Source organism: Silene latifolia, chromosome 7, assembly GCF_048544455.1.
Source record: "Silene latifolia isolate original U9 population chromosome 7, ASM4854445v1, whole genome shotgun sequence".
Taxonomy (NCBI): Eukaryota; Viridiplantae; Streptophyta; class Magnoliopsida; order Caryophyllales; family Caryophyllaceae; genus Silene; species Silene latifolia.
Genome location: NC_133532.1, coordinates 23045493 through 23068448, shown reverse-complemented (window position 1 = coordinate 23068448; position 22956 = coordinate 23045493). Strand labels below are relative to the sequence as shown.

Genomic DNA, 22956 nt, shown 5'->3' with positions numbered 1-22956 from the left:
TAAACAGAGAACAAAGTAAGTTTAAGACAACTCATTTCATTCCAGAAATACATTTAACTTCAATTAATTTCTTCCTGGATTTTCTTAATTGGGAAACCCTCTTTGTAATTCACTAATTAATTATTTCTCAACAAAATAAAACAAAAAAATCAAGAAACTTAAAATTGGTGGGCCCCTACTTCATGGAAATTAAAAACCCTTTTAAATACCCTCATCACCTTCCTAGCTCCCATGAATCTTGATCACTTTCTTTGAACAGAAAAAAAAATGACATCGATAGGAGAAAATACAAGCAAAAATAATAAAAATGAAGAAGAAGAATATATCGAAATTAAAGGGAAGACGAAACTACGTCGTTATGACTCCCTTGATCTTGAATCTTCTAGTGTTAAAGGTCATCATGCTCATGCCTCCAAGGTACTTTTCTACGTCCACAATAGTTTTTTTTTTTTTTTTTTTTTGTATGTAGAGATATAAATTTTCGGATATGTTCGTTAATTATACACTCGATATATCATGTCACCATGCATCTTTTACGAGTTAAGACTACGTACCTTTGTTAGTGACATCGTAGATACGATTGTATATGAGTTATGAGTATATATGTTATGTTTTGATCGTCGACCTTGTTACTCCCTTTGTCTAATTATTTATTTATTTATTTTATTTTTTTGTGAGATTATTATAATAAAAGATAAATATATAACTGAGGCCGAGGAAGTAACATTTATATGTTTCTTTCAGAAAGTACACCATTAATGTTTTTATGAGATGCAATCGCTATATAATATCACTATACCATTCATTTTTACGATCTCACATCGTGATAGTTCATTTTTACAAAAAAAATCATTAATTAGTGATACATTTTACATAAATTCTCTTTTTATATAAAAAAAAACCATCTCAATGTAAACATCATTTTACCCCATAATTACTATGCCTTTTTCTTGTTTTGTCAGTTTCTGCATGATATTATTAGAAGTTGGTCTCACCTAAGAGGAGTCATTTTCGTCTAATTATTTAGACGGAGTTTTGAGACCATTATGATCAACCAAATGGAAAAAAAAAAAAAGTTACCAATAAATCATAATATTAGATGGACCATTATAGTTATATTTGCCTATAAAATAATTACAAAATTATGCGTCTAATTATTTCAGACACAAAATAACCCGTATGAAATAAAGACTTAGCGTTTTATTAGACTTTTGTCCGCCTTTTTTACTCGTGTTATTTTGGTTTCTTCGTAGGATTCTAAGGAATCTTAAGACTTTTTTTTGGGTCGTCCTAAATCTAGGACTCTAGGTGCAAGTAGTGTTTAGTTTCTTCTTCTAAAACTAACATTATTATTAGTGAAATGATCAAGTTGGTTAAGGGACCACAAAATTAATGATTTTACAGTAAATTTTTATAAAACCGTCTTATATATATGAAAATTAATGTTTCATTGATATATGGAATACATAATAAATCTGCATGTTGATTATTAATTTATACACCTTACTATTTTATTCATTTTAATGCTTATGGCAACATTCGCATAACAATTACCGTTTCCATTAAGCATAATAATGTTAAATTAGAATCATATTACTACGATGAGATATGCCTGTCTGAAATAAGTATTTGTGCATTTTGTAGTGTAATTGTATTTCGTAATAATTCTTTTGTAGATCATAAACATACAATGTATGTTCTTATACAAGATTAACTAATTTTTCTTTGAATTTCGCCTTCTTATAAGATAAATTTGTTGTTTATTGGAAATTCATGGGTGAATATTATAGGAAATGAGTTGGGCAGTAGTATTGTCTCTTGCATTCCAAAGCCTCGGTGTAATATACGGAGATATCGGAACGTCGCCGTTGTACGTGTTTGGAAGCACCTTCCCAAATGGGATTAAAGACACAAACGATATCTTGGGTGTTCTTTCCCTCATCTACTACACAATTACTTTACTACCCTTGATTAAGTACGTCTTCATTGTCCTAAGGGCCAACGATAATGGAAAGGGTACGTTCGTCATTTCCATCTTCTTGCTTATTTACTTTTTTCATGACTTTTCATTATATTCTTATCACTAATTCACTATATTTATTCTATATGTATATGTTCTTTAATTAATTTTTAGTACTTCTTTTGTTCTAATCATTTATTTACCCTTAATTAAAATACCATTCATAAATAATAAAAAGACAAATAAATGATTAAAACATATGTAATACGGAGTATGCTTTAGGGCGAGTAGGCACAACTAACCCCTTTTTGCTGCTAACAATAACTATTTTAAAACTTCATTAATTACTTCCTCGTTCTTTTGTGTCTCGGTTTATATTAATAGCCTTATATATTTATCTTTTATATTATGGAAAATGATTAAGGTGCCAAAAAAGGAATAAAAACCTTAAATCAAGCATTAATGACATCAATTTACGCGTAATTGTGTCATAAATTCCTAATTTAATTCCATTTTAAAGTTGTATTTATCATTACCGTTATATTATTTATGAGAAGTATTTTAATCAAAGTTAAATAAATAATTGAGACAGAGCAAGTACAATTTTACGAATAATGAGGAAATGACAAGTGTGATTAGTAAGAAGCTCTAGTTTTGTTGTTAAGTGGTAGGTGACACTTAGGTCACTAGGAAGAGTTTATTTGATTATTTTTAATATGCTTTTGATGATTAGTAAACCTTGTCCAATTTTAATTAGTCAAATGATTCAAAGAATATACCAAGATGGGGTGATTGATTTTGGGTACTACTAGACTGATCTTAACTATATCTAACATTTTACTATCGGCATTGTGGGCCAGCTTTAAGTTGAAAGACGTCAATTTTGTGCATCATACTTTTGTCTGAAACAAACATCGTTTACTTTCCCTCGTTTATCACAATTCGTCAACTAAAACGGCCTTATAAATGACACGTGTTACTTCAACTTTTAATTGTAATTTTTAAAATAAATTCTTGTCTTAAGACGGATGTCCTATCTTCAATAATAAAATAGGTCAAGTCGATGGATGCGACAAAAGCAGAATATTACAAACATGTGAGTAGAGGTGTTTTCGGGCTAGGCGGGCCGGGCTCTTCTGATCAGGCCCGTGAGTGAGGGGTTAGGTCAGGCCGGGCTGTGGGAGATATAACCCGGACCAAGCCCGCGTACAATTTTAAGCGGGTTTGGGCGGGCCGCGCTAGCGGGTCTTACCAATTTTTTAACTTTTTTGCTAAAATGGCGGGGCGGGCTGGAAATTTAGGGCCCGGGCCAAGGGTGGGCCTGCTGATGGGCTGGTCGAGCCGGGCCAAAATGCCTAAAATAACGGGCCAAGGGCAGGTCGGGCCGAGTCAGGCCGTGTTGTTGACCAACTCTACATGTGAGTATGTGACATGCTTTAATATAACACTAAAACAGTTGATCTACCTTAAATCGACAATATCCTTCTTAGGGCTTAAAATGGCGCAAGTACTAATCAATATAGATAGATGTGACATATTTATTGCAATTTCCTCGACATAATACTTTTTCTCATTTATTTATTTGGTCTGTCTCATCTATCTATTTGGTCCGTCTCATGTTTAAGAATTTGTGTAATGTCAATTCTAACATGTACGAGTAACATGTGAAAAACGTTCTCATTTTTGTACTAACAATAAACAATCTTTGTTAAAATAGGAGGAACATTTGCGTTGTATTCTCTACTATGTAGAAATGCAAAGGTAGGATTACTTCCAAGTACACAAGTTGAAGATCAACAAGTCTCTAATTACCAGTTGCAGTTGCCAAGCCATCATTTAGGATTGTCATTGAAGCTCAAAAACTTGTTAGAAAACAGCATTCTTGCCAAATACGTTCTTTTGATCGTTACCATGCTTTCTACATCCTTGGTTATCGGTGATGGTGTTCTCACCCCCTCCATTTCAGGTTCGTTTTCTCGTTTCATTTATATCAAACCTTAAAAATATAACTTATGGAGCTCCTTCGTTACTGGTTAGTATAGTTTTCTGATTTCAATCTGTTTCGCAGTTTTATCCGCTGTGAGTGGGTTAAAAGAAGCTTCAGCATCTACCTTTACAGAAGGTAAATATTTACTGTTCTCGAAATTCTAACGTGTATAGTCGAAAGTAGAGCTGGCCATCAGCACGGGCTTACCCGGCCCGGCCCGGCCCACCCTTGACCTGCCATTTTAGCAAAAATTAAAAATAAATACTCGTAAATAAATTGGTAAGGTTCGCCAGCCTGGCCCGCCCTGGGCCATGGTCCGGGTCAACCATATTCCGGCCCGGCCAAGCCCGCTCCTCCCATGGCTTGGCCCGAGTCTGACCAGGAGAGCCCGGCCAGCCCCCTAGCCAGCCTGGCCCGGTTCTAGCCCGGCCCGAGTACAGGTCTAGGTCGAAAGTATTGTTTTTGAAATTATTGTGGTGATTGGTATTCTGACTTTAGTTGTGATCTGGTTTAAATTTTAAAGGAAGGGTGGTGTGGATATCGGTTGCAATTTTGATATTGCTGTTTTCGGTCCAAAGATTTGGGACAGACAAAGTGGGATACAGTTTCGCGCCAATTGTGAGTGTTTGGTTCGTAATGAATGCTGGAATTGGTATCTACAATTTCATTAAATATGATCCTACCGTTATCAAGGCGCTTAATCCATGGCATATCATTGAGTACTTCAGAAGGAATGGAAAAGAAGCTTGGATCTCCCTTGGCGGCGTTGTCCTTTGTATCACAGGTTATCCTTCTAACCGTTATCAAGGCGCTTAATCATGTTCGACTGTTCGTTGAGTTTATAAGTGACAATTAAATGAATGCTGCAGGGACTGAAGCATTATTTGCTGATGTTGGACACTTTTCTGTAAGGTCTATCCAAATAAGTATGTCTGCAGTCGTATACCCTACGCTTATGCTAACTTACTCCGGCCAAGCGTCTTTCCTCCGCTTGCACCAAGATGACGTCACCAATACTTTTTACAAGGCTATACCAGGTTAATACTAGATACATGTTGTTGTCCTGTTTTCTATCTGTTCTAAAATGCATTTTTTCTGATTTACGCCAAACTAAATCGACTCTTCAATTCTTTATGCAGGTCCATTGTACTGGCCGATGTTTGTGATAGCGGTTCTTGCAGCGATTATAGCAAGCCAAGCTATGATTTCTGGTACTTTCTCCATTATTCAACAGTCCCTGGCACTAGGATGTTTCCCTCGGGTCAGTATCGTCCACACTTCAGACACTTTTGAAGGCCAGGTTTATATCCCGGAAGTGAATTACGTCATCATGATTGCTAGTGTTCTCGTCACTCTGGCTTTTAGAACTACAGAGAAGATAGGAAATGCATATGGTTAGCTCCTTCATTCCGCTTTACAAGCATTATCTTTTCTACATGTTTTTTTCTGGCATAAAAAACCCGACTGCAATTTTAATGCAACTGGTTTCGAATTCTGGTCATGGGTAGCTAACTAGTTGCTGTTATTGGAACGGAAAATAGAGGTTACTAATAGCAATAAATATAATAGTTGCGTCTCAACCATCACTTTGAAGTTTTGGTCGAGATGGTTCATCTATCATGGTATCAGAGCCAGGTTCCGATCCTAGGACCTGCCTGTGGGTAGACTTGGCAAAAAGGGGGTCAACGGGTCGGGTTCGGGCCGGGCCAATTCGAGTCTCCCATTGATTTCGGGTTAATTCGGGTCGGGTCATTTTGGGATTCGGGTTTGTTGGTCAGTCTGTTTCCGGTCAAGCGAGTCGGGTTGTTTCGGGTCGGATCAATTTTGGGTCAATGTATAATAGAGAAATAGCCATTTCAAATCTTTTCGGTTCAATTATAGTTATATTTTGTCGGGTCATTTTCGGGTTTGGTGGTTTCGGATCGGGTCATTATCGGGTCGGGTCAGTTATGGGTCATGTTCGGGTCGGGTCGGGTCAATTCGGGTTTGCAGGTCACATTTGGGTGATGTAGTTCGGCTCACTTCGGGTCTCGGGTCAGTCTTATCGGTCGGGTTGATTTTGCCAGGTCTAGCTGTGGGTCATGATGGATGAACTATCTCGATTATTATATTTATTTCTATTAGTTACTTAGATTCGGACCAATACTTCAGGCCTGAAATATCCGCGATTTTACCCTACTATCATGAAACCCGTCATAATGAATTTACCAATTAAGATAGCTGACATCTATATAATTCATTTCATACATTACGTATGTGTCTGACTGAATTACCGACAAAATGCAGGAATTGCCGTGGTATTCGCTGAGACGATCACATCGTCGTTCATGATCCTGGTGATGCTAGTAATATGGAAAAAGAACATAGCATTGGTGATAATATACATCTGTTGTATAATGTCTGTGGAATTCATTTACTTGACATCAGTGCTCTACAAATTCCCACATGGCGGATATTTTCCAATAGCCTTCGCGTGCCTTCTACTATCCGTAATGTACATTTGGAACTACGTGTACCGGAAGAAGTACTATTATGAAGTCGAGAACAAAGTCTCACCCGAAACTCTAAGGGAAATAACGAGTCACAGCAATTTCTGTCGAATTCCTGGTATGGCGATCTTTTATTCTGAACTCGTTCATGGGATTCCACCTATTTTCGAGCATTATCTTGGGAATGTACCAGCATTGCAATCGGTGGTTGTGTTCGTGTCTATTAAATCACTTCCGATTAGTACTGTTCCACCTGAGGAGCGGTTTCTGTTTCGTAGGGTGAATCCGAGGGAACTTTATGTTTTCCGTTGTGTAGTACGGTATGGATATACTGATGGTCGAAACGAGGTTGAGCCCTTTGAAAGGCTCCTAGTCGAAAAGCTTAAGGAATTCATGAGGGAAGATTTTTGGTTTCATCATGTTAAGAATAACCAAGGCGACATTGTAGAGATAGTCGAGGAGACGAAGAATGAGGAGGAAATAACGAAGGAAAACGAAGAAGAGATGGAAAAAGAAATGGAAGTAGTCGAGAAAGCTTCTTGTGATGGGATTGTACATATGATGGGAGAAAGTGAGATTATCTCCGGCAAAGGAGCCGGAGTCGGAAAGAAGATTGTGATCGATTTGGCGTATAATTTTATCAAGAGAAATTTGAGACAAACTGATAAGGCTCTTGATATTCCTCGAAAGAGATTGCTGAAGGTTGGAATGACGTATGAAATATAAAAAATGTGATCTCTAAGTTGAGAAAATTCATAAGCTAAGTACTATAAGAATAACGGTTCTGATTGTTGTTAGTAGGATTACTGATACTTGTGTATAAACATTAGTTAAGACGGTAAGACGGATACCACCGTTTTAAACAAGAATATTTGTAGTTAAGAAGATGCTTGATTGGTTTTCCTTATTATTCAAATATAAAAATGTAACTTCTAAGCATTTGTATTTTCCTTATTTTCTTTTAATTAAGGTGATACTCTCAGTACCACCCGGTGGCGCCTTAGCTGTTATAAAAAGAAGCGATAAAGATAAACAGAACGCAAAGAAAGCAACACACGCTTACGTAGGGATGACAATTATGGCCTAAACCGGACCGAAACCGAACCGACTCGAAGGAAAACATATGATCCAAACCCAACTCTTAATAACCTATACCCGATCCACTATTTAAAAATCCATATCCAAATCCACAATTGAAAAACCCGAACCAAATTCAAACCCGATCCATTCGTACCCAAATCCAATCCTATCAAATATTTTTGGAAATTTAGGCTATATTGTTCTTGAAATTTCAATTTTGTCATATAAAATAAATTTTTTATGTAGTCAAATCAAGTTTTGGATTGGGTTTTTGATTGTATGGTGGATCGGGTATGAATTCTGAAAAAGTATAATGGGTTCGGCATGAATTTAAAATTTTAGATATGAATCGGTGATCCACTAAGTTAGTGGATCGAGTTTGGATCTTGCAAAACCCGATCCATTACCATCTTTACACTTACGTAGTTTATTATCGGCGTGTTAGCTACGTCCTAGCAATTATTTTCTGGGCTAGGCCCATAACAGAGCCCTAGCCCAGACGATAATAATATCTTGATCTTCTCATTCGTCCAATCAAGTATAAACATACAAAAGTTCTTAGGATTGTTATAAACTCTAGCATACCATAAACCATTAAACCCTAGCTTTCCTGACAAAGACATTCAACAATGGAGCAAAAACATAGATGGAGCTCCCTTCCGGACGACATCGTCAACAACATTATCTCCCGCCTTAACCTTCTTCGCGACACGGTCATTACAATTTCCACTACTAGTTTCATCATCAAACAATCTTACAGACAATATAACAAACCTACTTACAATATTTACCAATATTGGATAACCCTTGATAACCTCTTCACCTTATTCGCTCCACCCATTATCGACACATTTTGTCTTAATATTCAAGCTAACCACTACGACGAACCTCGTTGTTGGCTAATCATCGATACATGGGCTCGTCAACTACGTTCTTGTAACGTCCAACATATGAAGCTTTCTTGCTCTGCAGGTTACGGTCAATCTGATCATCAATTGATGTGCCCACCAAGCGTTTTTCGTATGCATTCCCTCGTAACGCTTGAATTGGATCGTCATTCCGACGGCATTCGTTGGAGACTTCCTAATTCGATTACTCTTCCGAACCTCAAGAAACTAAGTATCCATAGGTCGGATGATGTATGTATCGATGAATTCGATTATAAATATTTGGAAAGGTTATTAAGTTGTTGCCCGTCACTTGAAGACTTGTTCTTGTCGATTTGCCATTCTCAGGAAAGGAAGGTATTAAAACATTTTTTTTATTAAAACAATTCTTTGTTATCTAAGAAAAGTTTAGACAATTAAAACCAGACACATATATTTTTTAGATTATTCATTCATTTTTTTTTGTCAAAAAAAATTATATACGGTATATTTTTTAAAAGAATTGTTAACAATTTTAGGAAATACTCCCACCATTTTTTTTAGTCTAAACCATCCGGTAATCCGAACCACATTGGGCCGACTAATCCGGATTTCTGAGCGTGTCCAAGGATTACGGTATTTAAACCCTTCCCAATCGCAGTTGTGGGAGATCGATCCGTCGACCTCCCTATCAAGCGCAGCCCCATGCTACCACTGCGCCAACCAACAATTGGTACCATTTTTTAATATATGACGTTTTGCTTTTTCAAGGCAAGCCTTTGACTTTAATATTTACAAAAATATATTTGATAAAAAAATTAAAAAATTATACCATTAAATTCCTTATGAAAAACTCTTTCATATGAGTATACATATCACTATATTTAAGCATATAATTTGAGAGATATTAAAAAAAGGAGTGTGTGTCTCGAAATGTGAGAAAGTCATATATAGAAAAATAGATGGAGTATTTAGTTCTATTTTAAAATTCAAATATTTTTTTCTTTAAAATAATTTAAAATATTCTGTAATTCATGTTAATTCAATTTCGATTATGATTTCATTTGTTAATTGTTTTTTTTTTTCTGAATTTTGATTGTATATTTTGTAAAAAGTATAATTTATTTCACCTTTGATTGTATGTTAATTCAATTCCTTTTATGATCCTCAGGAAAGGACGTTATTAATCACAAGTAAGAGTTTAAAACGATTAATAATAAATTTAGATGGGAAATTGTTCCGTGATATTATTATGGATACTCCGATATTGGAACAATTGAATTATTCTTCTAATTCCTTATTATCGATGCAAATGTTGGACTCGGTTTCAAATGTCAAGGCGCTTATGCTTTCTACCGGCTCAACAACGAGGTTCGACAATAATTGTCGTCATATTACGTTACCCGAATTGATTCGTCTTGAATTATCTTTGAGCCCTGAAATATTTCAAGCAATATTTGAGAAACAAATGATACATTGTCCGAATTTAGAGGTTATTGTGTTACATCTTACCTTGATAATGCCGAATCCAGAAGCTATGTTTATGTTAGTTCAACGGGTGAAACGTATAGAATTGTATACGTGTATCTATCGATTTAGCGAATATGTGTTGAATCTAGTGACAGGGTTGCTAAGAAGTGCCAAGGTTTTGGAGAAGCTCGTTCTCCATTCACATGTTCCGAATTGGCCTAGTGATGATTATTACTTGGTGAAATCTCAATTTTGCCAAACTTTATTTGAGTGTGTAGAGAGTACATCGGGATGTCAAGTCGAACTCTTAGGAGCATATGAGCTAGGCTGATTACTTGCTCGGTACGGGTCTTTTGTTTACCGTTTATATAAGGCATACGCAGTATTATAATTGTTTTTTAACTATTTTCTTATATTAACTTGTTTCAGTTCATTTCAGTTCAGCTTCATTCAACTCAATTAAGCTAATCTTTTCACAAATTAGCTCTTAGTTCAGCTCTGCTCTTTTCAAAAAGAGCAGGGACTGTCATGCAAAACTTCCGGCTACTACCAATTCTTTAAAGGAATCGAATCTAGGTCATTTGGGCATAAGGAGTGGGATGATGATCTAACCACCACTCGAGAAAAACTTGCTAAAAGAGGAAAGAAAATCGACGCGATAAAAGACAAAAAGGAATCAACGTGTTTCCTTAATTAATACTCCCTCTGTTTCTGGTTATTTGTTCTCCTATTTTATTTGAGTATCTCAGACAGTTGTTATCCTTTCTATTTTAATAATGAAATTAATGAGTAGATTTGATCATTCATTTTCCTTGATCTTTTTGCCAAAATCAAAGACAACAATTAATCGGGATGGAGGGATTATTATTTACTCCATTTTCATCCCGGTAGACAAAAAAACATAAAAAAGGATTACGCAACGTATAAGTTTGATAACAAGGTATGAAAGCAAGGTCAAAGACGTTAATATTACGGCAACAAAAGCACTAATTTTATTTTCTACATATTCATACTGCAATAGGTCTTGGTATAGACGGGTGGGGCGAACAGACGGGTAAAGACCTCTAATAAAATGGGTAGAGGGGACAAGGTGGGGCACCCCCATGTGCTTCCCATTTTATGGTAAATGGGTATTTTGTGAGGGGAAATGGTATCCGTCTATACGTATAGACAGATAATGTCCGTCTATAATTAGAATTTGTGTTCATACTGAAGCTTCTACTCAAGAAATTTATAATTCTATGACGGTCTCTTGTCAAAATGGGACAAACGGACAATATATAATAAATTAAAAGGGGGTATAATTTGATTTTTCTAACAAAAAAAATACAATTTCGAAAAACAAATTCTTGTACGCGATTGTCATACAACAGAATACACTCACTTGTACAGTTATACGTATAGTTGATAGTTGATACATGGTGAAAATGATCCATTATTAAACGTAAGTGGTTTTACACCGAAAACATTGAAAACTGAATCTTGTACGCGATTGTCATACAACCTGTATCTAGAGGTGATCAAATGCGGGTTTGAGTCGAAAATACAGAAATATTTTGGCCCGGTATTTTGTAGATTTGGAAAATACGTATTCTGTAGGTCCTTTTTTTCTCGGATAGATGGCCCGAAAACATTGAAAACCGAAGCCGACCCGACTCAACCCGAAAGGGTTGGTTGAGCCAATATGGATTGGAAACCAATATGATCCGACTAACCCAATTTCTACCTTTACATACAATACAATGGTCTTATTTGATCTAGGTAAACAGCTAGTCTTGTTTCAGACGGGCCATTTTTGTCTGAAGCAATAAGACGGAATTTTATAACTATTTTACCGCTAAAAGTAACCACTATTGAAAAACAAGTTATCATAAACTGAATGTACCATTATGGATATATTTAATCATAAAATAATCACATATGCACGTCTAAAGCTTCCGGAAAAAAGTGTCCGTCCAATAATTTTCCTAAAGACAAGTGACAGCAAGGAAGTAGGTCCCTAATCAGTTGCACATTCGAACACAGCAACTCTCATGTGGTTTAATAAGTCCAAGAGTAGACCAAATACCGCGTTCCAGCCTCCATTACTCTTCTCCAACCCTTTCTTTATTCCTCCATGACGACTTTTCGGGTCAACCCGGGACCCACACAAGAAAAAAAAAATTTAAAAATGGCATATTAGTATGCTCAATCACCAACCTTAACTAATTAATCCAAATCTCAAAATTCCACATTCCACATTCCACAACAATGGAGCTCAAAACAAGCATCCTAAACACCTCAAAACACGCACCCGTGACGATACTTCTAATTATAATCACAACATTACACCTTCAAATACAATTATCCGAATCTCAACAAGCCTATCTCAACAACGACCAGCTCGCTTGTGGAAATAACGACAACGTAACCAAAGGGTTCGTTTGTAACGGTATTTCATCAACGTGTACGTCTTACATAACATTCAGATCAATCCCGCCTTACAACTCTCCTCCCACTATCGCGTATCTTCTCAACTCCACCCCCTCGGCCATTGCAAAGCTCAACAACATCTCTGACGTAGACCAAATTGACGATAATCGTCTTATTTTAATTCCTGTCGCATGTTCGTGTGTTAAACACGGGAAAAACGGACAGGGGTATTATCAGAAAAATGCAAATTACACATTGAAAGTAACAGGCGAAACGTATTTTAGCATGGCTAATAATACTTACCAAGGCTTGACTACATGTCAAGCCATGATGGCGCAGAATCCGTATGCGGCTACTAATTTGACTGCTGGGGAGACCTTCTTGGTGCCTCTTAGGTGTGCTTGCCCTACTTCTGAACAAAAGACGAAATACGGTGCTAAGTTTTTGCTGTCATATTTAGTTGTAAGTGGGGATACTATAAGTAGTATTGCTGCAATGTTCGGTATGACTGATCAAAGTATTGTAGATGCTAATGAACTTCAGCCTAATGAAGTTATCTACCCTTACATTCCATTATTGGTCCCTCTCAAGTCCGAACCTGTTAATATTAACCTTGGTTCATCCCCGCCTGCGCCAGCTCCTCAATCTGACAGTCTTGTTGGTCCTGTTGGTCCTGGTAGTGGTGGGTCTTCAAAGACGGGGGTTTATATTGGAGTTGGAGTCGGGGCTGGGGTTTTAGTCATTGCTATGGCTTCCTTATTAGTCTGGTGTTTTCTCATCCGCCCTTCGAAGAAGAAGGCGGTTTCTGTGGTCAAGAGTGAGGAAAAGGGTGAATCTGCCCAATACATATCCGTACCAGGATCTTATAGCAATAGTCAAACGACAAAATCGTCGTCTGCAGACTTAGATGGGTTCAAAAGCGCAATTGGGTCGTTGACTGCATACAAGTTCAGGGAAATCGAGAAGGCAACTGGGAATTTCAGTGATGGGAATCGGATCAAAGGGTCTGTGTATCGAGGCGAGTTTAATGGTGATGAAGCAGCAGTTAAGATCCTTAAAGGCAGTGTACCGAATGATGAGATTAATATTTTAAAGCGCATCAATCATTATAACATAATCCGGCTATCTGGGTATTGCATTCATGAAGGAAACACTTACTTGGTTTATGAGTATGCTGAGAAGGGGTCGGTTGATGATTGGCTTCTCCGTCAAAAGAAACATCACTCTGAAGACGATTCCCAGGCTCCGGTTGTTCTTAGTTGGAAACAAAGGGTCCAGATTGCCTGCAATGTCGCGGATGCTCTCAATTACCTGCACAGCTACATTAATCCACCTTATATTCACAAGAATTTGAAGAGCAGCAATATACTTTTAGATGCCAGCAACAGAGCAAAGATCACAAATTTTGGATTAGCAAGGACAATACAAAGCGAAGATGAAAGTGGAGTAATACATTTAACCAAACATGTGGTTGGAACTCATGGTTACTTAGCACCCGAATACATAGAAAACGGGGCCGTCACCCCCAAACTTGATGTGTTTGCATTTGGGGTAGTAATTTTAGAACTTCTATCAGGAAAACCAGCTGTAAAACCATCAGGAACAAACCATGGAGGTGCAGATGATCTATTGTTTGTTGTAATCAGGAGGGTGTTCGAGGGCAGCAACGTGAGGGAAAAGCTGACGGAATTCATGGATTCTAATCTACACAAGGAATACCCATTGGACATGGCATATTCAATGGCTCAATTGGCTCATAAGTGTGTAGATCGTGACATGAATTCCCGCCCATCAATGGCTGAAGTCTCCCTGACACTTTCAAAGATTTACTCTTCATCATTAGATTGGGATCCATCTGACGAACTCGCAAACACCTCTTCCCGAAGCCATAGCATTAGTATATAAGTAATTCTATTGTCTTATTTGTCTACCTTAATACCATCAAACTAGCAGAGAATTGCATTTCATTGTCAAACTTGTATCAGTGCATACCTGAATGTTTCATGTACATCACGATTCTAAAAAAACACGAAAAAAAATTATGCAGCATGTAGACATTGTAATCTCTGTAAACAACATTTGAATATGATCAATTTTACCCTACAAAGTACAAATGCAGATTCCACAACACAAAAAGAGTATTATTCAGCCCATGTGAAGTATGTATAAGTCTGATAACAACATATGGAAAGCAGGGTCAAAGTCCTCAAAGACGTTAACACTACGGCAACATTATGACTGTCTATTGTCAAAATAAGACAATATAAACAGAATGAAAGGGGTAAATTTTGATCTTTCTAAATATTACAATATATCTAAACATAAATTTCTTGCACGTGATTGTCATACAACAGAATAATCCCACTTATGCACGTAGGTTATATCACGGTGAAACAGTCTCATATTAAATATAAGATGGTTTTACACCGCAATACAACCTATAACTAGTGGTGATCAAATGCGTGCTTAACTCGGACATACATGAACATATAGGCAGGACATTTTGTAGTTGTGGAAAATAAGTTACCTATACCTCATCCTTTGCAGGCAGATGACCACGTCTAATTGGTTATTCCGTCCATAAAGAATTCCTAAATGAGTCATGAAAGTATACCGAACATACCCTGTCTTCACATTGGATCAAGAACGGGATCAGAGGAATCAAAAGCGGCTAATTCATATAGAGCCATCGAACCAGCTCAACCGGCAACAAGAGCTGTATGCAATATATACAACAGTCTTACGTGATCGAGGTAAAACATAATCAGAATTTTCCTATGACGGTGACGGCAAGTAGGCCCTAATCAGTTGCACATTCGAATACATCAACTGATCAACTCATGTGGTTGAATAAGTCCAAGAGTAGACCAAATACCACGTTACAGCACCCATTACTCTTCTCATACCCTTTATTTATTCCTCCATGACGACTTTTAGGGTCAAATCAGGCGCCATCCATGAAAAAAAGAAGCATATTAGTATGCTCAATAACCAACCTAACTAGTTTATCCAAATCTCAACATTCAACAACAATGCAGCTCAAAACAAGCATCCTAAAGAACTCAAAACATGAACACGTGACGATACTTCTAATAGTAATCACAACATTATGCCTTCAAATACGGTTATCCGAATCTCAACAAGCCTATCTCAACAACGACCATCTAGATTGTGGCAATACCGACAATGCCACCAAAGGGTTCGTTTGCAACGGTATTTCATCATCGTGCACATCCTACATAACATTCAGATCAAATCCACCTTACAACTCTCCCCCTACTATAGCGTATCTTCTGAACTCGACCTCCTCGGCCATTGCCCGGTTCAACAACATCTCGGATGTGAATCAAATCGAGGCTGGTCGCCTCATTGTGATTCCTGTCACCTGCTCGTGTACTAAGCACGGGCGAAGTGGAGAAGGCTACTATCAGCATAATGCAAACTACACCTTGCAGAAAACAGGTGAGACATATTATACTATAGCTACTGATACTTACCCAGGCTTGACCACATGTCAAGCCATGATGGCTCAGAATCCCTACGCAGCTACTAATTTGGCAGTGGGGGAGACCTTCTTGGTGCCTCTTAGGTGTGCTTGCCCAACGTCTGAACAAAAGAAGACATATGGTGCTAAGTTTTTGCTGTCATATTCAGTTGTATCTGGGGATACTGTAAGTAGTATTGCTGCAATGTTTGGTGCTACTGATCAAAGTATTCTAGATGCTAATGAACTTCAACCTAATCAAGTTATTCAACCACTTAATCCAATATTGGTGCCTCTCAAATCCGAACCTAATAATCTTAAGCTTGCTTCATCCACGCCTGCGCCAGCTCCTCAATCAAACAGTACTGTAGGTTTTGGTAGTGGTGGGTCTTCAAAGACGGGGGTTTATATTGGAGTTGGAGTCGCGGCTGGGGTTTTAGTGCTTTCTGTGGTTTCCGTTTTAGCCTGGTTTTTCCTCATTCGCCCTTTGGAAAAAAAGGGAGTTTCTACCATCAAGAGTGAGGAAAAGGGTAATCTAAAGGGGCCTGAATCTGTCCTATACAAATCCTTACCAGGATCCTACGGCAATAGTCAAACGACAAAATCGTCTTCTGCAGACTTAGATGGGTTCAAAAACACAATTGGGTCATTGACTGCTTACAAGTTCAGGGAAATCGAGAAGGCAACTGGGAATTTCAGCGATGGGCATCGGATCAAAGGCTCTGTGTATCGAGGGGAGTTTAATGGTGATGAAGCAGCAGTTAAGATCCTTAAAGGTAATGTACCGAATGATGAGATTAATATTTTAAAGCGAATCAATCATTATAACATAATCCGGCTATCTGGGTATTGCATTCATGAAGGAAACACTTACTTGGTGTATGAGTATGCTGAGAAGGGGTCGATTGATGATTGGCTTTTCCGTCAAAAGAAACATCACTCTGAAGATGATTCTCAGGCTCCGTCTGTTCTTAGTTGGAAACAAAGGGTGCAGATCGCCTGCAATGTCGCAGATGCTCTCAATTACCTGCACAGCTACATTAATCCACCTTATATTCACAAGAATTTGAAGAGCAGCAATATACTTTTAGATGCCACCAACAGAACAAAAATCACAAATTTTGGATTAGCAAGAACAATACAAAACGAAGATGAAAGTGGAGTAATACATTTAACCAAACATGTGGTTGGAACTCATGGTTACTTAGCACCCGAATACATAGAAAACGGGGCCGTCACCCCCAAACTTGATGTGTTTGCATTTGGGGTGGTAATTTTAGAACTTCTCTCAGGAAAACCAGCTGTAAAACCATCAGGAACAAACCATGGAGGTGCAGATGATCTATTGTTTGTTGTAATCAGGAGGGTGTTCGAGGGCAGCAACGTGAGGGAAAAGCTGACGGAATTCATGGATTCTAATCTACACAAGGAATACCCATTGGACATGGCATATTCAATGGCTCAATTGGCTCATAAGTGTGTAGATCGTGACATGAATTCCCGCCCATCAATGGCCGAAGTCTCCATGACACTTTCAAAGATTTACTCTTCATCATTAGATTGGGATCCATCTGACGAACTCACAAACACCTCTTCCCGAAGCCATATCACTAGTATATAAGAAATTCTATTGTCTATCTTAATACCATCAAACTAGCAGAAAATTGCATTTCATGGTCAAACTTCTATCAGTCTATACCTGAATGTTTCATGTACATCATAATACTATGCAGTATGCACACATTGTAATCTCTGTAAACTACATTTGAATATGATCAATGTTACCCTACAAATGCAGATTCCACAATACAATCATACTATAAAACAATACAACTCGATCAGATGCACACAGCCTTAGTCTTGTAGCAACGCAAAGAGTTTGTTTCCGAACAAAACAATATGAAAATCGAGTCAAGAACTGCATCAAATGATTGTTACAATGAAAACATTCATTACAAATTTCTCAAATATTTATTCAACAACAACCACCACCAAAAGCCGATATCATCAAACTAAATATCCTCGAAACAACAAAATTAAAGTCATCATAAACTAACAAAATCACTCAAACAACAGAAAATTGCTACATGATTCATCAATTACTTTGTACAGAAGATGAGTGATCATCAGAAAATAAAACAGACGAATCAACATGCTGAGCTTGAATGTTTTCATTCTCTTTCCTCGTTTTCTCCTCCACATACTTCTTCAATTGTTCATCCCATTTTGCCTGCATTAATTCAAAAACTAATCAATACCCAATTGAAAATCAACAAAACCCATTTCAAAATCAAATTACCCAGAAAAAAATTCGATCAAAATTGAACCTTGTAGCTAGTTTCAAGGCGGTGCATGACATAAAACCCTAACATTCCGCCTGCAATTGTACCGACGATAATACGAGTGTATCCCCATCTTTGTGATCGAACTGTTTTTAATTCCATGTTACTGTTGAGCAATTACAGAAATATAATTAGGGTTTGTGATTGTCGATCGCCGGGATATTTTCCGACGAGATAAAACCAAGGGGTTTGGGGGTTTTGTTGGAGGTCTCTGAGACTGAGGCTAATTTTTGCGGGTTGTAAATGTCAAACCCAAGCTTAGGCGGTTACCCACTTTTTTTTTTTTTTTTTTTTTTTGATGACGAGGAGGTTGGATCCTCCCCGGATACCCACTTATTTCAACTATTCCAATTTGTTATGAAATATTATGGTATAATATTATATGGATGTCCATATCTTAGAATATTCTAGAGAGTATTATCTTATGGAAACTTTATCCTCATTGTATGTGTATATATACCCCCTCATGATGGAATAATATACAATTCGGTCTCCCTTATTTTCCCTCTAACTTCTCTCTACAATTCTCTTGCATTTATTTCACAACACGTTATCAGCACGAATTTTAACCAACTGAGTTTTATTGATAAAAGTATAATTCATCTACTATTCAGATCTGATAATCACAAGGTTCATATCAGATCTTATTTTTATTTTTATTTTCCGCTAATGAAGGTATGTTTTCGTATACTCTATAATTGGTTTCATCCAATTAATTAGGTACGCTTTCACGTTTGAACATATTACTTGTTTGCTAGTAGACCGTCGTTTATACACGATTAAGATACGGAGTATTATCTATTATGTATAGAGGTTACAAGTCAACTATTGCTTTATGGTATGATTTTTCTTTGACAATTACCTGGGTTTATTGACTTAATTCTATTGCTATAAGTCTATAACATAATGTCAGCATTTCCATAAAACCGTTTGATAATAGTTTTGTTTAAAACCTATATGGTATATTCATGTATGTTGAATTGTTCACATGGTAATTAATAGTTAGCCGCTGGACGTTTGATAATTATTTTGATTTAGTATGTTAGTATTTGATGAGATTTTGGCTTATAGTTTTGGAATTTGTATTTACTCTGCATAAATTGACTGTGTTTCTAAGTCTTGATCAATCATCTACAACTCACGCTAAATATATACGTGTAATAATGATAAGAACAACGAAAAAAAATATTGAGAACTTTATTTCCGTCACTTATAAAATTTACATGTGTTATTTGATTTAGTATCTATCATCTATCATTAATTCAGAATTTTCTTTAATGATAGCTAATCATTGAATGCTTGTAATGATTATAAACAATTGGTTAATGATTCTATTATAACATGTTTCTTCATTCTGTATAAATGAATTGATATACAAACATTATGTTCTTTCAATGGCTATCACTGTTTCACGTATAAATAGGCGTGTGAATTTGCTAGCATCACATATTTTAACCATTGAAGAATAGCAGCCACTATAAATTTGATAGTGTCACTACATCATTAATTAACCAAGCTTATATTGCTAGTTTGTTATTGATCATTGTTGCTACTTCGGATAAATAAGTATAATAAAAACATGTTTTATTCAAGAAAAATATTATCTATGTAGAATTTACATAATTTGGACTTGAAGTACCATACATGTGGTAAACAAATTTTAAGAAAGGACATATCATACAATATTTGGATCCGAAGTTCCAACAAATTTATTTTACAAAGATGAGAGATATGTCCACATTATAACTTTGGCCCGAAGTTCAAAGTTTTAAAAGGTGTGTAATAATTTAACACCGTCTCATCAGTACAATGTATTAATATTGCATAAGTGTAAATGGCCAGAAGTCCACGTCTATGAGTATATGAACCGCTGTATGTTCAATTTAAAGCGGTCTTTATGAAAGGCAAATTTATTTGCGAATTGATTCTTGTTCACCTAAGAAATTGAACAGTATAATGAGATATGAAATTTGATTCATTCTTTGAAGTGAATGTGACATCTCATAAAGACTCTGTCTGTAGCAGAGATCAAAAATATGGCGTTATGATAAGCCTAACATTGCGGCCTTAATTGAGCCTAATAATATGGCATTTGATGAGCCAAGTAAAGAAGCCTTAATTGAGCTTAATGATGTGGCCTTATTGAGCCAAATTTGTTCATTGAAAGAAATGAAAATATCTCATGAAAGTGAATATTTCATGAAAGGTCATATGAAAATACTCAAAGAGGAATATATTCCCTATTGGAATATTGATGAGTCTTGCCTACATTTATGAGACACCTATTGTGTCCTATTGTTACATCATTTATTCGGTTGAATGAAGTATTGTTAACCACAAGATTAACATGAGAAATATAGTCAACTAAAAATGTGGCGTGTGATAAGTTAAATTATTGAACACAACCAATTGTTTTGAAAGATTGCCATTGATTGTGGGCAAACTAAGAAAGTTGACATGAAATGATTTAGATGTGACAAATTAAAGCCATCCGGGTTCTTACTATATCCGTTTTGATAAACCTTGAGTTTATCTTCAAGAAAAGATAAGTGCTGAAATTCTCTCGTGTAGAAATTTTATTAAAGGCAAGACACTACACTGAGATTGAGTATGTATGATGTTGGAGATCTAAACACTACTCGATATTGAATAAAGAACTTAAATGTTCGTGTATGGATTGACATTATATTGAGAGTAATCACATAATGATTTTTCTGAGTAGTTCCCGTGATTAAAAATCACATTCAGATTTTTATATAAAATCGTTGATCTCTTAAATTGGGCATTGTAAATCAGCACATTAAAAATCCAATCGCATTACACATTTCTTCCAGAAATATCTGTTATTGTACAGAGATGCCCATATAAATTCTCATCGATGATATGAGAAATTGAGATCTAAGGTGGTTATGATAAATTTTGGACTATAAATTGATTATAGTTTTTACCACCTTAGGAGGAGAAATGTGAGTTAAAAGCTGATAAAAACAAATATGATCCCATCACAAACCGTAAGTTCGAGAAAATGTTATACATTAAATTCATTGAGTAGAGGTTTTTGAATTTGATATAATGTAAATGTTTTACCGAGAAAATAATACAAGTACACATTAAGTGTAGTATAATAAAAGTCAAGATGAATTGACGGTTCCAATGAATGTGAAATAGCAAGTTCAAGCAGTTGGTATGATATATAATTGCTATATTTGAAGTGTCCTCAAGTGACACGATATCCTCGAAGGATAATAGATGGCTTAAATGAATATAATGGTACCACATACATATTCGATTCGGATATCATTAAACGATCGATATCATCAAGAAGTGATGAAATTATATCGATATATTTATGGAACCTACATACATTTGCGCGCGATATTTTATGGACTTTATAAATAGGGATCATAAATTTACGTCCATTTTGATTGTCGACATATAATCAATGATTATAAATGAGCTCATGGATTAGAAGTCCACTTATTGACCTGAAGTCAATCCAAATTATGAATCTTGGAAAAGAAAACTGTACAGTTTGCATTTTGAGTCATCATCATGTGCATATAGAGAGTAAGTTCATCATTGCATATTAGTTTTAATATTTACATTATTATTATTACATATTTGTTAGGATATGTTATTTAGAACTTAGTTTCATATCATATGCATGCACATGTTTCATAATATAATTTTGAATGGATAATGTTGGAAAGGAGAAATATATTACGATCTACTCCTTTGAGGATAACTCCCTCTAGGAGCCTCTTATTAATGATCATCAATTGTTAATGGTTGATCAATTGAGTTATTGAAAACTCTTGATGAAATATATAAACCTTTACAATACGATTGAAAGATATTGTGCTTAGTTCCAAAATGGAACATCAAAACTCCTATAGAGTTTATTTGAAAAGTTATTGTCTCAACCTGAAGTTGAGCATATGGGAATTCATATTTAAATGAGCTTTTTGCTAAACATGTGAAATTAGTTTATGGTCCAGAATTACCATAACGATTAGAATAATGTAGTGGAAATCTACAGTGGAAAATGTCAATCCATACATATATGGTTTAGCAAAGAAAATCGCTCAAAAGTATTGGATGATTTATTCAATAATTATCGGATTGTTCTCCTTAAGACAAGGATTAAGGAATGATGGCTACACTCTTTTTCCCTTCGACTAGGTTTTTTGTCCCAAAGGGTTTTTCCTAGCAAGGTTTTTAACGAGGTAGCACTATAAGCGTATTATTACGCTATAGTCATGAACGTCATTATATTTGAGATGACAATTATTTTCGACATATAATGTTATGTTACATATTGAGGAGAAACTCCATCATAATTATGGAGGTATTATTTGAAATGAAGATCCAAGAGTTATTATGAAATGATCATATCTAGATTGTGAGTTCCGATAAAATATGAAGATTGAAGTTATCAAGAATTTATACTAATTGAAAATATCAAGTTAACAACGAAGATGGATTATATTTCAACAATCGAGAAGTTATCTCAAAGCATGGATTATTTCAAGATATATCAAGTTATGTAATCATCAGGGGGAGTGACACGTGCTGTACTCTTTTTCCTTAGCCATGGTTTTGTCCCACTGGGTTTTCCATGGAAAGGTTTTAACGAGGCAGCTTGTTATGCGTGTTTGAAGATTAGTGTACTCTTTTCCTTCACTAGTGTTTTTCCCACGGGATTTTCTAGGAAGGTTTTTAACGAGGCATCTTCTTCAGCGATGGACATCCAAGGGGGAGTGTTATGAAATATTATGGTATAATATTATATGGATGTCCATATCTTAGAATATTCTAGAGAGTATTATCTTATGGAAACTTTATCCTCATTGTATGTGTATATAT

General features: G+C 36.1%; 3 protein-coding genes across 3 annotated transcripts; all 3 read left to right on the top strand.

Annotated features, from left to right (window-relative positions):
* Positions 1 to 227: 227 nt before the first annotated feature.
* Positions 228 to 7362, top strand: LOC141591926 (potassium transporter 5-like). Its single transcript, XM_074412426.1, has 8 exons — positions 228 to 417; positions 1791 to 2016; positions 3678 to 3926; positions 4029 to 4082; positions 4471 to 4731; positions 4817 to 4984; positions 5087 to 5341; positions 6234 to 7362. Exons 1-8 carry the CDS (start codon positions 268 to 270, stop codon positions 7160 to 7162), a joined length of 2292 nt encoding a protein of 763 aa, XP_074268527.1. The 5' UTR covers positions 228 to 267; the 3' UTR covers positions 7163 to 7362.
* A 4403-nt stretch (positions 7363 to 11765) lies between these two features.
* Positions 11766 to 14312, top strand: LOC141591925 (protein LYK5-like). The gene has a single exon (XM_074412424.1). It carries the CDS (start codon positions 12103 to 12105, stop codon positions 14167 to 14169), a length of 2067 nt encoding a protein of 688 aa, XP_074268525.1. The 5' UTR covers positions 11766 to 12102; the 3' UTR covers positions 14170 to 14312.
* A 93-nt stretch (positions 14313 to 14405) lies between these two features.
* Positions 14406 to 17887, top strand: LOC141591924 (protein LYK5-like). Its single transcript, XM_074412423.1, has one exon. It carries the CDS (start codon positions 15222 to 15224, stop codon positions 17367 to 17369), a length of 2148 nt encoding a protein of 715 aa, XP_074268524.1. The 5' UTR covers positions 14406 to 15221; the 3' UTR covers positions 17370 to 17887.
* The last annotated feature ends 5069 nt before the right edge of the window (positions 17888 to 22956 follow it).